This window comes from Asterias amurensis, chromosome 9 (assembly GCF_032118995.1).
Source record: "Asterias amurensis chromosome 9, ASM3211899v1".
NCBI lineage: Eukaryota > Metazoa > Echinodermata > Asteroidea > Forcipulatida > Asteriidae > Asterias > Asterias amurensis.
In genome coordinates, this window is record NC_092656.1 from 6,921,511 (window position 1) to 6,935,169 (window position 13,659).

General features: G+C 35.8%; 2 protein-coding genes across 6 annotated transcripts in view; one reads left to right on the plus strand and one right to left on the minus strand.

Annotated features, from left to right (window-relative positions):
• The window catches only part of LOC139941830 (mucosa-associated lymphoid tissue lymphoma translocation protein 1 homolog), a 19,894-nt gene extending 15,250 nt beyond the window's left edge, over positions 1 to 4,644 (plus strand). For all 5 annotated transcript variants that reach the window (XM_071938452.1, XM_071938454.1, XM_071938456.1 and 2 more), the window contains exon 19: positions 33 to 4,644. In XM_071938452.1, coding sequence (XP_071794553.1) covers positions 33 to 185 — 153 coding nt within the window. In that variant the 3' untranslated portion in view covers positions 186 to 4,644. The remainder of the gene's footprint in view (positions 1 to 32) is intronic.
• On the minus strand, positions 2,763 to 13,645 carry LOC139941832 (bifunctional peptidase and arginyl-hydroxylase JMJD5-like). Its single transcript, XM_071938457.1, has 7 exons — positions 13,214 to 13,645; positions 10,923 to 11,074; positions 10,256 to 10,425; positions 9,409 to 9,563; positions 8,910 to 9,074; positions 7,301 to 7,409; positions 2,763 to 5,829 (listed from the first exon to the last, which is right to left on the minus strand). Exons 1-7 carry the CDS (start codon positions 13,516 to 13,518, stop codon positions 5,686 to 5,688), a joined length of 1,200 nt encoding a protein of 399 aa, XP_071794558.1. The 5' UTR covers positions 13,519 to 13,645; the 3' UTR covers positions 2,763 to 5,685.
• Between the last annotated feature and the right edge of the window lie 14 nt (positions 13,646 to 13,659).

Consider the following 13,659-nt stretch of genomic DNA (forward strand, 5'->3'; position numbering starts at 1 on the left):
GTGTGTAAGTATCCATTTCTTATTTTTTACAGGGTGACATGGAATCAACGGTTACCGTGGAAGGAGAGTACCAGGGAGAACGGTTTCAGCAAACAGACACTTTGGTCGTCACCAAGCCTCTGGTGTCGAAGCTATGGCAGACTGAGCGTTACGCAGTACCCAGTGAAACACCAAGCGGATATTAAGCTGGTTCCCAGTTCTAGCAGAATGATTAGTAGTACTGATTAATCACACACAAATTGGTACCAGACTATTTTGGAATTCAGCCTCTCTTTGGTTGTGTGCGTTTAAATGGCACATACAGGGTGAGTCAAGAAGGAGTTGAGCGGGATTGGTGATGTTTTTCAAAACAAACAGATGACACTCTAAAGTTCAGTAAAGCATATAATTAACAAACACTCTCTCCTGCTTATTAGAAGAAAAAAAAATGAAAAAAATTGATCATTCCTAGGAGGAGTTATGTTAAATTAACATTAATTTAAATAATGGTACTCATTTTGCAAGCTGTTCACAAAATACTTGACCAAGCTTTTGTATACCCTTTGCCACTTACTCAGATGTTTCGATTCAGTCAAGCATTAATATACCATGGACAGCAACAAACAATGAGTGCTTTCAGTTAAACAGGCATAACTTCTCTTAGAAATTATTAATTTGTTTCATTCTTTTTTTTTCAGATAAGCAGGAAAGAATGTTGTTGAATAGGTGTTTCACTGGGGTTTTGAGTGTCAGTTGTTTTGTTTTTCAAATCATAAATCTTGGTTATCTTCATTTTGACTTGAGCTGTAAAGCGAGGTCATTGCATCATGGAACCCAAGTCAACAGATCAATGGCTGAAAACTCTTAAAAAGTGAAGTAAGATATTAATTTGATTGCCAATATAAAGAATTATAAGTCAATTTTTTACACAATAAAATCTTGTAAATATCTTAAAGAACCATCCCATATTCCAAGCAGAGTTAATTTCTGTTACAGTACAAAGAAGAAACAACCTATATTCTTAAATATGTAAATATATTTTTTAAACTTCAACCATTTTAAAAATACTCAGGATATGTTTTATGTTTTTTGTTTAACAAATAATAAACCGCAAGGGAAACTGACCGGGTTGTGAATGGTTTGGGTTGAACAAAGCAAAAATTTACGAGAGCAGGATTTACACCAACAACGACCTCCGGATTAACGTACCGCCGGTGCTCTACCAACTGAGCTATCTAGCCCTATGTTAGCAGTCTCCATATATTGTCAATACATTTTGTAAAAGAAAAATACACATCCAGGATTAGTGTTGCGATGACGGTCACTACATTATCACATCTAACGCCAACAATCAAGACCGAACTTAGCTTAAAATTGATTCATCCTATTGGCTGTAAAGCCAGAGGAAACCTGTTGCATGTAATTTGGTCATAAATAACAATAATAATAATAGTGGCTTTTTATATAGCGCACATAGCTCAAAGCGCTTTAACATACAGTATTTTCCTGAAAGGTATTTGGGACTACGTTTGAATTATGAGACCTACTCCTGTTCAGTAGCACCGTGTAATGGTTAACAAGGTGCTGTGGCACAATATGCTGCCAATCAAACCATGAACACCAGGAACACCGGGGCGAACCCCTAGGCGAACCCCTACTCCTTTCAATAAGTGCACTGGGTTCTTTTACGAGTGTCACAACACACGGGACCAACGGCTTTACGTCCCATCCGAAGGACGAAGCATCATGGTTAAGTGTCTTGCTTTTAAAGGACACAGGTGTCATGACTGGGATTCGAACCCATACTCTGCTGATCGGAAACACCAGTTTGAATTCGGTGCTCTTAACCGCTAGGCCATAAAGAAAGCACATCTTCTCAAATACTTTGAAGATACCTGTAGATTAAACCAAAGAAGTGTCTTGCTCAATGACAAAGCTCCCTTGACAAGAATAGTTGGTACTTGAAGCTGAGCTTTGGTGGAGATTGAATACTTTATTATCAATTGATTTATACAAATAATAATATCAAGTATTTTTATAGCGTACAAAACAGAGGCATCAGTGCGTTGTACCAAGCAAAATATGACATGTATGAAAAATATACAAAAAAAATAAAATAAAAATAAAAATAAAAATAAAAGCTAGATATGCTTAGAGTTTATACCTAGGTTGGACAAGATTTCGGGTGAATGTTTCCAGAACACCGACATGTACACTATGTATGTGTTTTTAATTTTAATGATTTTTATCATGTTCAAAACATTATTTTAATCGTTTTTTGTTTATAACTAGAGAATTATAGTTATGTTACTAATTTTGCAGTTAAATTGCATTTGAAGATTGATCTATGTTGATTATCAGGAGAATGTTTGTTAGGACATTAAGACAAACCGTAAGACTCATCTTTTCAATCAAGTATTTGAGTAAATGCATTTAAATTGGGTTTTTCTTGTTACCTTTTCGATGTTTTCATAGATATTTTATTTGTATTTCTCTACCATACATGTATGTACTGTATTCTGGATTTCTTCTTAGTTTAGGCTTACGTTTCAATTTTGGTTATTGTACATGTGTATGCTTTTGTTTGTGTTAAGCGCCATGAGCCCTTTTATGGATTTGTGTGCTTTCTGCCATCATTTGTGTGTTCCGTGTAATTACATGTACATGCACATTCGACTTTCATTAATATCACAAGATCGCTGGGACTCGCCGAACTACTTCTCTACAACAGGAATGTTGTTTAATACACAAGAACAACAAAATAAACAAGCACAAAGCAAATATGAGATTCAGGAGTTCAGAATGTACTCTTTATGAGCAGAACCTCGGTATAATAACAGAGCTCCTCAAAACAAGGGTTGACTGTACCTTGTACACTGTCAAGTATACCACTAATTCTGTTTTACCAACAAACCAAAAACATGTTTTTCGTTCTTAAACCATACACACAAATAGTTTGAAAAGAAGTTTTATACCTATTTCTGAAACCCCACGATGGCCAACCAGTCTTCAACCAATACACCAAAACCAGTGTCGTTCATTTCTATGCAAAAACGGGTGAAATCCTTGATATGGATTCCTATCTTCGGACAGGCCTGATTGACAAGCCATATGACCTATGGGCAGTATGACTCGTGGACACAGAATCTACTGTTAGAAAACACTTTCAGCAAGACAAGTGTGCTTGTGTACAAAAAACGCTGCGCATTCATAGTGTAAAAACGTAATAATTAACCAACAAAACTGAAAAACATTGCTGTTGTTAATTTTTCCTTTGGCAAACCGCTGGAAAGGTATTGGGAGGCAACAAAGGGGATTGCCTCCATGCCCGCTGGTCATTGCCAGGTGACATAAAACGCTCTACAGTAAAACCCTTGCCCTTTCAAAAACGAGGCATACATGTACAGGCCTGTATTGGCTTTGAAAAAAAGTACATTACAAAATGAGTTATACACATTTCTTGACGGTCTTCTGGCTGCATTACCCAATGGCGTTCCTGTATACCCGACAGGGGTGGGGCATCGCAGGGTTTTTATAGGTAAAGTTTACCTTAAACGACACATCTGAAAAGTACATGTACACAATATAACTGTTGATCTTTGAGATCATTATACGAAGATAAACTTGAAACAATGTTCATGATAATAACCTGAAGGAAACAGAAAAGTCAATCTGAATTAGAAGGTTTGTATATAAAGCCAGCTTATATAGCGTGACTGGTTTTTTTTGGAGATCATTATACAAAGATAAACTTGAAACAATGTTCACGATAATAATCTGAAGGAAACAAAGTCGATCTGAATTAAAAGGTTTGTATATAAAGCCAGCTTATATAGCCAGGTTCTGCATTCATTTGTACATTGTTAATAATAAATTGTCCAAAAATGTACACAGTCTTTCAAGGAAACTTAAACAGTGTAAATTGTTTACCCCCTTTAATTATTTGTATATTTTAAGTTTAAAGCCATTATACACTTTCGGTAAACAGTACATGTATTGTCCAAGTCTCACACTTCGTGTATCACAACTTGTATATAAAATAACAATCCTGCGGAAATTTAGGCTCAATCGGACATCGGAGTCGGGAGAAAATAACGGGAAAACCCACTCCTGTTTTCGCGCGTTTCGCTGTGTCATGACATGTGTTTATAACAAATCCGTAATTCTCGTTAACGAGAATTTATGTTGTTTTACCGTTTTCTCAAAAAGTAAAGCATTTCATGGACTAATATTTCAAGAGAAGTCTTTCACCATTACCTTCTGTAAACCCTGTAAATTATTTGTAAATCTGTGAACTTTTTTTTTTTTTCCTGTACCGAAAGGGTCCAATGGCTTTAAACAGTGTAAATTGTTTACCCCCTTTAATTATTTGTATATTTTAAGTTTAAAAAGAACTAAGCTCGAGTGTTAATGGCAAGTAGACGTGAATAAAAACAAATTAAAAGCATAAAGTTGAAATCACTGTGTATAACAAATTAAGAGATTGCTGAAGAGAGAATTTACAAACATATTGGTGCAAAGCCGAAATCATAAGTACACATTTTTTGAAAAACTGTTTGAAAAATCACTGGCGTAGCAGTTATCTCAATGTTATTTTTATATCAATATTAACAATCGCTGTGTCCATGATCACGAATAAAAAGTGCTTGAATCGTTTGAATACAAGATCTGCAAAGAGTTAATATTTATCTTTTTTTCATTTGGTGTCTTTGTAACAAAAAGTGTACCCATGATAGTGGTTGTGTACATTAGCAAAGTATGCCTTATGAAAACCACATCAATTCAGAACATGTACCCTGTACTGTTATGGCTGATAATGGTAGAACTTGTGAATTTTAATTCAATTACAATTAACAGATCAACCTTATTTTTATCAAACTGAAGAGGAAAAAAAAAAATCAACACCAAATAAACTGCTTTTATGTCAACGAATTGATTTGAGTGAGTTATCTTCTGTATGGGGCATAAAAAGAATCATGACGTAAGGCGTTTTCACACTACAAAAAATCTCTGTTGGAAACGAAACATACAGGCCTGCCTGGGTCCAATGTCGTAGAACTACTTAAGCACAAAATGTAGCTCCATGTAAGCACAAAACAACTATGCTTACCAGATTAAGGTTACCAGCCAAAATACTATGTCTTGTGTACCATCTGTAACTGGTATCCTGCTAATTTGTGCTGAGCAAGAATTTTTGTAAACAATGTATTATAAAATTGGGCCCTGGTTGCCTACTGAGTTGCCTGTTAAAAATTACCAAGAAAGCCAAGGCCTGATTTAAAATTGTATAATTTTAAAGGGAATGTTTATGTTTGGTAAAATCACTCTGATTTGGATTTAGTACTGAAAAGTTAAAGAGTTGTTTTGAATGGTTTGTGAGACCAGTCTTAGAATAACGGTGATGTCATCTGCAGGCATGCAACTGTAACTTCACCCCAAAAAAGAGGAAATTTACAAAATTTCAATGATTTTGTGTAGAAAGTTTTCAATTTTGAATGGTAAAACAGAGATTTAAAAAAGAGGAAATCAGCTGATCCGAGGAAAGTTGCATGCCTGCATCTGGCACTCTCTAGCTGCGGTTCTAGTGAAGCTTGAGAGTCATGGGTCATAAACCTCGCTTATTGTTTTAATAATTACACCATCAGAACCAGATCTAGACCACAGTCTTGTAAAATAAATAATAAGGGGAAAAAACCTGACCGGGGGTCAAAGTTCATCATGAAGCTCTTCTGTGCTTGAATGTGTGCTGATCAAATCAGGGAGTAAGGATTGAATGGTCATCATGTTGAAGGAGTACACCTCACTCAGTGTGACTCGCTCATCCTGGTCCTCGTCTAATAACTGGAATACCTGAATAAGAACAAAAAGTAGTGTCATCAAATCCTAAAGTAACAAAAACATTTATTTCATACCGACTCAGTGTAATGAAAGAGATATGTCGATGATTACAGATAATTAATTGAACAATAAATTGGATTATTGAAACTTAGTAACAGAGCAGATTAAAATGGAGCCAGCATCGTAGGAAACAAGTGAAGCAGACAAGGAATGATTTTGTACTTTTCCCTTCAGAACAGACAACCACGGGGACAATTTCACACAACATTACACATCACATACATTATAAGTCAATGTAAATACCTGAATAAAAACATCAAGAAACATCAAAATCTAAAGTCAATGCAAATACTTGAATAAGAACACAAAATATATCAAAATCTAAAGTCAATGCAAATACTTGAATAAGAACACAAAATATATCAAAATCTAAAGTCAATGCAAATACTTGAATAATAACACAAAAGAAACATCAAAATCTAAAGTCAATGCAAATACATGAATAAGAACACAAAGAAACATCAAAATCTAAAGTCAATGCAAATACATGAATAAAAACACATAAAGAAACATCAAAATCTAAAGTCAATGCAAATACTTGAATAAGAACACAAAATATATCAAAATCGAAAGTCAATGCAAATACTTGAATAATAACACAAAAGAAACATCAAAATCTAAAGTCAATGCAAATACTTGAATAATAACACAAAAGAAACATCAAAATCTAGTGTCAATGCAAATACATGAATAAGAACACATAAAGAAACATCAAAATCTAAAGTCAATGCAAATACCTGAAAAAGAACACAAAATATATCAAAATCTAAAGTCAATGCAAATACTTGAATAAGAACACAAAAGAAACATCAAAATCTAAAGTCAATGCAAGTACATGAACAAGAACACAAAGAAACATTGAAATCAAAGGCCAATGCAAATACATGAATAAGCACACATAAAGAAACATCAAAATCGAAAGTCAATGCAAATACATGAATAAGCACACATAAAGAAACATCAAAATCTAAAGTCAATGCAAGTACATGAACAAGAACACAAAGAAACATCAAAATGTATTAAATCAATCCTGAATAAGAACACACAGAAACATTGAAATCTAAAGCCAACGCAATTACATGAATATAAACACAAAACATATCCAAATTTTAAGTCAATGCAAATACATAAATAAGAAAACAAAGTAACATTGAAATCTGAAGTCAATTAAAACACATGAATAAGATCAAAATCTAAAGACAATGCAAATACATAAATAAGAACACAAAGAAACAATGAAATCTAAAGTCAATGCAAATACTTGACAAAGTACGAGGCATTGTGGTTTTGATGTCTTGCTTAAGGACACAAGTGTCACGACCGGGACTGGAACCAACACTCTGCTGATCAGAAACACCAGAGCTTACGTCTGGTGCTCTTAACCGCTCCGCCATGACACAAAGTATCTTGTTTTTAAACTCACCATCAGTGAATCTCCCTCTGATATATCAAGGCAGTTTGCAAACTCTAAAAGATTTGGTCTGTCCAGGTAACCATTTTCAAGTTCATCAATGCAGTTGGCTATTTCACCTCTAGAAATAAAAGACACAATAAGAAAATTTGTGTCAGTACACATGAATAAAAACATTAGACTTTCAGAGAAAAATTTCAGAATTTTTTTTCCTCGGCACAAAAAGATTTGACTTTAGACTGGTTTCCCAGAGTCCCCTGAATGAGTCTTCTTCATTTAAAATATGTAGGCCCTACATTGAGCCCACATGTTTGTTTTATTTATTTATTTATTATTTATTTATTATTTACTCTGGAGAGACCTCTGAGCTAAACAGGTGCCCAGCAACTACAAACAAATATAATAAATAAGGAAAATAAGTAATAACAAATTAGTTAATACCGAGATATAATTTAGCACTGTATAATCAGTACTTGCCCGATTTCTGTGGAAAACTGTAATATAGGATTCAAACTGCCTGTAGCTCTCGGTGGTCTAGTTGGTAGGCCACTGCTCTAGAAACGGTCATACAGGTTCGAATCCCACCCGAGAAATAATAAATATGCCTGTGATTTTTGTTCACAGAACTTGGGAAAGTACTGAGTATAACAGTGCTAACACACATCTGTGCAAAGGTAAAACCAAAATGAATATATTCTTTATCCCCGATGCAAAAATTTAACATCTATTTACTAAGAACATTATAAAGATATTAAAGCCATTGGACCCTTTCGGTAAACAATATTGTCCAAGGCCCACACTTCGTGTATCATAACTTCTATATCAAATAACAAACCTGTGAAAATTTAGGCTCAATCGGTCATCGGAGTCGGGAGAAAATAACGGGAAAACCCACCCTCGTATTCGCGCGTTTCGCCGTGTCATGACATGTGTTTAAAATAAATCCGTAATTCTCGACAACGTGAATTTATATTGTTTTACTGTTTTCTCAAAAAGTAAAGCATTTCATGGAATAATATTTCAAGAGAAGTCTTTCACCACTACCTTCTGTAAACCCTGCAAGTTATTTGTAAATCTGTGAACTTTTTTTTTTTTTTCTGTACCGAAAGGGTCCAATGGCTTTAAAAGAAAGGTAACAGCCAAATTAAGGTACATGCCAAGTATTTCTTATGTTTATGTGATTTCCCGGGTAGATAAAAAGTACAAAAATGCACTAGGTTAAATTATTACAAAAATGTAGCAATGGGCAATTTAAATACAGAGGAAGGAAAAAGAAACAGCTGGAGCCCGAAGGATTGCCTAAAAGAAACACAGATCCTAAAGAGAACAACAAAACATTGAATTATAATATAAAAATATAAAAAAATGACAAACAGTGCCAATCAAAATACTGCAAATACGCAAAAAAACAAAACATTACAAGGGCATACAAGAAAGTTTAAAACAGAAATGAAAAAAACCTTAGAAATGAATGGATAAGGAAGTAAAGTGAAAAATAAAAAAACAAAAAGTAAATACAGTAAACACAATCAAACAACACAGCACATTAAAAACACAAGTTCTTGTAGACTAAAGGTTACCAAAATAAAACAAATTCAGAACAAACAGAGTTGATTCTTACCTCAATTGTTCGATGTCTGTGGTGAATTGAAACTGTTCAAGAGGTGTGAAATCTGGAATGTCACCCTTTGACCTACAATCGTCAGCGATGAACTGGAGAAGGTGTACAAACCAAATATTGATGGCAAGGTTACGACCTTGTAATGACCTCACTTGATGATACCACCTACAAGGGACATATTGAATATCTTTTAAACAAAATTTTGATGGCCAGGCTACAACCTGTCGTTTGTCGTGTTTTCTCGCTCCGGTGTGCGCAAGACTTGCACAGTCTATATGTACATTTATTTTTGGTTTTGAAAGCCCTACTCTGGAACCTGGGGCGTTCCAAAGTGGTTTATCATCATTCCTAAGAGTTTGGTTTAAGTTCTAAAATATTTTTGTTTGTTTGTGGGGTTAAAAGAAATCAGATTGCCGGTTTAAAAAAGGGAAAAATCACATCTCTGGATACTGTCAAATTTTGCCAAGATCAGAAATCTCAAAACTTTTGCTGCACTTACCTGTAGGGTATGAAGAAGCAATCACTTGGTTCCATTGTGACATTATACCAAGGAACTTGACCCAGTCCAGGATATTTATACATATCAACTCTGTCGACGTCTACACCGCTGAACGAGCCGTCTGGATGATCGATATCAATGTTTTCCTTCTCCCTCTGTACATCAAGAAAGACTCAAATTAGAATTCCTGCTGTGAATTCCTGCAAAGAGTTAAGACTAGTCTTATCACGAGTTAGGACAAGTTACTCATCCTAATTAAAGGACTAGGTTTAAGTTAGCCTAGGACTAAATGCCAAATATATTTTGGCTTTTAAACTTACACCCCAAAAAAAATCTTCTGAAAACTGTCACCCCTGTTGGCCTGTTTTAACTTGTTTCTCCATACTGATATTTCCGACAAACGTCTCTAATAGTTTGATCGCATCACAAATGTTTGACAAGTTTTAAGAACCACTATTTGTTCCCTTCTGTGTACATGGTAAATGTTTGATCGCGTCAGTCACAAATGTTTGAGAAGTTTTAAGAGCCATAGGCCCAATATATTTCCTTCTTGGTACCTGGTACATGTAGTTTCTTGAAGTCTAGTAGTAACCCAGTAGTTCAAGCCCTACTCTAGAGTGACATCTGCTCAGAGAGAAAATTAGCAAACGAGTCATGTCTTGATCAACACTGAGTGATATCAAGTCTGGTATAATTACTTCTCATCACTGCAGATTGTAACCATGGGTTCGAATCCTGGTACAGTCACACGAACTAGAGCTCAAAACTTTGACAACGCACTGCTAAAACACTAGTTATTTAAATCTAAATGAAGGAACTGGCTTTAATCACAGACAAAATATCATACCTTATCAACGAGGAAGATTTCTTTCTTGCCGTCTAACACACAGTTGATGTTATCTACAGCGTCATAATGTAACACTGATTTAGTGCTGCCACTACTGAACCAAATAACCGCATCTTGAAGGTGCTCTGTGAACCCGCCACAATGCATACAGCGCAGTAATTCTACCTCCCCTACCAACAAGAATAAACGTAACAAGCTTTCAACGGGCAATACAATCAACTCAATATTATTTTCCAGCATAGATTTCATGAAAGGCACTGGACACTTCGGTATTCTCACTAGGTATCTATCCCAACCATGGAGGAAGGATCCCAATATATGAATAAAACATAAAATATTTTGACTCAATCGTCATCAAAATTGCAAGAAAATAATAAAGAAAAAACACCTTGTTGGATACACATTTGTGGGATTTCAAATGCCTACAAAAGGCTTCAGGCCTGAAGTATTTTAATATTTGAGTGAGAAATTACCCCTTTCTAAAAAAATGTTACGTCAGAGAGGTAGCCGTTTCTCACAATGTGTACTATCAATAGCTCCCGTTACTCGTTACCAAGTAAGGTTTTATGCTAATAATTATTTTGAGTAATTACCAATAGTGTCCACTGCCTTTGAATTAAATGTTACTTGTATGTAAGTTTGAATCTCTGTGGAGACTTTTGTTTACCTGCTAATTCTGGTAGCACACTTGACACCATGTAGATATCACCCTGTCCGTACTCATCAAGAAACTCGTGTAGTTTCATGGACCATAAGCCTCTTGAGCGATTCTCTTTCTTTCCTTCTTCTACTTCAACCTCGAGGTCCCCGTGCTGTGATCTGATCATTTTAAAAACAAAAACAGAAACAATTCATATTTTACTTGATGGTGAACATAACTTCAGGCCCGATTTTTTTATTTGTTTTAATGCAAGGCGCCAGACACACAAGGCCTGAAGGCCACTTAAAGGTGTGGGCCACAATTATTTTATTCCAGAGGCGGTTGCCACCCACTCATAGGGCTGAAACAGGGTTGCCTCCTTTACAGTCCATGCAGATGTAGGCTTAGATGTCGTCAGTCCGAAGCCTGGCCGGTAGAGCAGAAAGCACTACCTCCCCAATTTCACGCAGCAAGTGTAACGACCGGGACACAAACGCACACTCTGCTGATCAAACTACAGAGAATCCGGTGCTCTCCGCTCGGTCATGACACGCCAAATATGCTGATACTTCACTGCTCAGGCAATGAAGGCGATTGCCTACATACCCCCTGGTCATTTGCCCTGGTGCCCTTGAAATGATCCAGTAGAAATTTTCAATTTCCTCATAGGGTGGTGCCCTTTACCAAAGAAAAAATGCCTTGATGACCTTGCCCTTTCAAAACAAAGCATACACTGTAGCCCTGGAACCTCATTTTCATTTCCATGTGAAATCAGTTCTAGTAAATTTTGTGTGCGTTATCACTTCAGATTTGAAGAGAAATTTAAAACAAAACACTGAAATGTAACATTTGAGAACCCTGAAGCTAACGGTTTGGAGAAAATCTTGTAGCTGGACAAGTGCGGTCGTAAGTCTACTGGCAAATGCTAAAATCACTGGCCTCGGGCCGTTAATTTTTAGCCCTTGGCATTTTAAGGGATAGGGTCTAGATATTTCTGCTCAGCAAGAAGTAGTTTATAAGTACTAGAGTAGTAGAAGTATACAGTATAAAATCAGACTGCATTGTGATATCCTCAACTGTCCTGTTTTCAAGGTACTATGGCTTTTTCTTTGCATTGGAAAAAAAATAATCATGCCATAAATATCAACTGATGTCCTAATTACCTTCATTTGTTTCTTGCAAACATTTATTAACACTTGACGGACATTGAAATTTTCACACCACACACCGATCTTAAAGGACTTTGCAACTGGTCCCATTTGTTTTGAGTTTTTCCTGTTTTCAAGGCAAACATAGTTTCCCGATGAAGTCATACGTGGAAGAAACATCTGCAGTGACTACAAGTGTTCTGTGAGACTTTGTGTATGACTCTATAGCCATAGCCAGCAGTTGTCTTCATTTTATTCAAAATATTTTGTAGGAGATTTTAAAAATCACCATGCTAATTTGCAAAAAAAAATAAAAAATTAAACCGTGAAAAATTATTGCCTTTCAAATCTGATTTTTATTTAGTTTTTTTATTTCTTAACATCTACAATAAAGCGTAAAAATGAACAGTGATAACTAAATCACCTAGCCGATGTTTTATGAGGGTTAAAACAAAAATCTCCAAATATATTATAAGAAAAAGATATAGGCCCTATGGCACATGGCTTCTTTAGACCTCTGTATTTTTTTTCCAGAATGCTCAAATGTTCAGTTGCCTGATTTGTTCATCGTGAATTGAAAAAGTGTTTGATGAAATTTTTTCGATTTAGTGGGCAATTGTTTTGTATGACCCCAAAAATATGACATTTTTTTTACCTTGTAGAAATACCAAAACTTTTTGCATTAACAAGTGCAACTAGTCAGTGGAGCCTTAGTCCTACGTGTTTGCTCTTTCTACAATGTAAACCACCAAAATTGTATCTAGGGACTGTTTACATCGCGCGCAGAGTGGTAAAAGATTTGCCTCATTTTTAGGGACACATTGAAAACAAAATGTCCTACTACTACGAAACATTGCAATCCTCTGCTGGTGTTCAAGGATCCAGCCGTTGATTTCACCAAACTCTTCCAAACTTAGAAATTAATCCAATTAATCGAAGGACTTATTAGGATGAGTTGAGTTCTGTATCTGAAGACGTAGTACGCAGGTTACACTATACAACTATAGTTACGATAATCAGTCTCCTGACTGTGAATCACCATCTGTTGTTCTGTGCTGCACAAATGGGCTTTTGTTGTGATGAGTATCAATCAATAATTTTTATAACAATTAATTTACATTATTTATTTATATAGAAAATAATTTATATTAATATAGATAGAAAACATACCTTAAATAATCATCTTTCCACAGTTTAAATGCAGCCATGTTTTTAGCTGCTCCTTTCATCAGCAATGGCCGTCCATGACGAACATACTTTTCAAAGAACTCTTGTGGTTCTGGTACTGAATTCACGGTGTCCACGTCGGGCTCTGCGGGCCGATGCCACCCGAGAGGTTTCAGGTGGCCGGCCGGTGGTGGTTCGTCCCGGCCCGGTGCCTGCGTGGCTGTCGCGGTATCGCCACATAACGCTGACAAAAACACAACACAAACCACGCAAACGCACCTTACAAAGTCCACTAAATTCCACATCATCAGTCTGTCTCTTTGTTTACACTCTCAGTGTAGAATAACTGATTAAATCTAGTTGTGTTTTTATCAGGCAGTATGCAGACGATAATTTTCAGCCGGCCATTTTTTGTAGAGAGTGATGCTTTTACGCGCTAAGCATTGTGG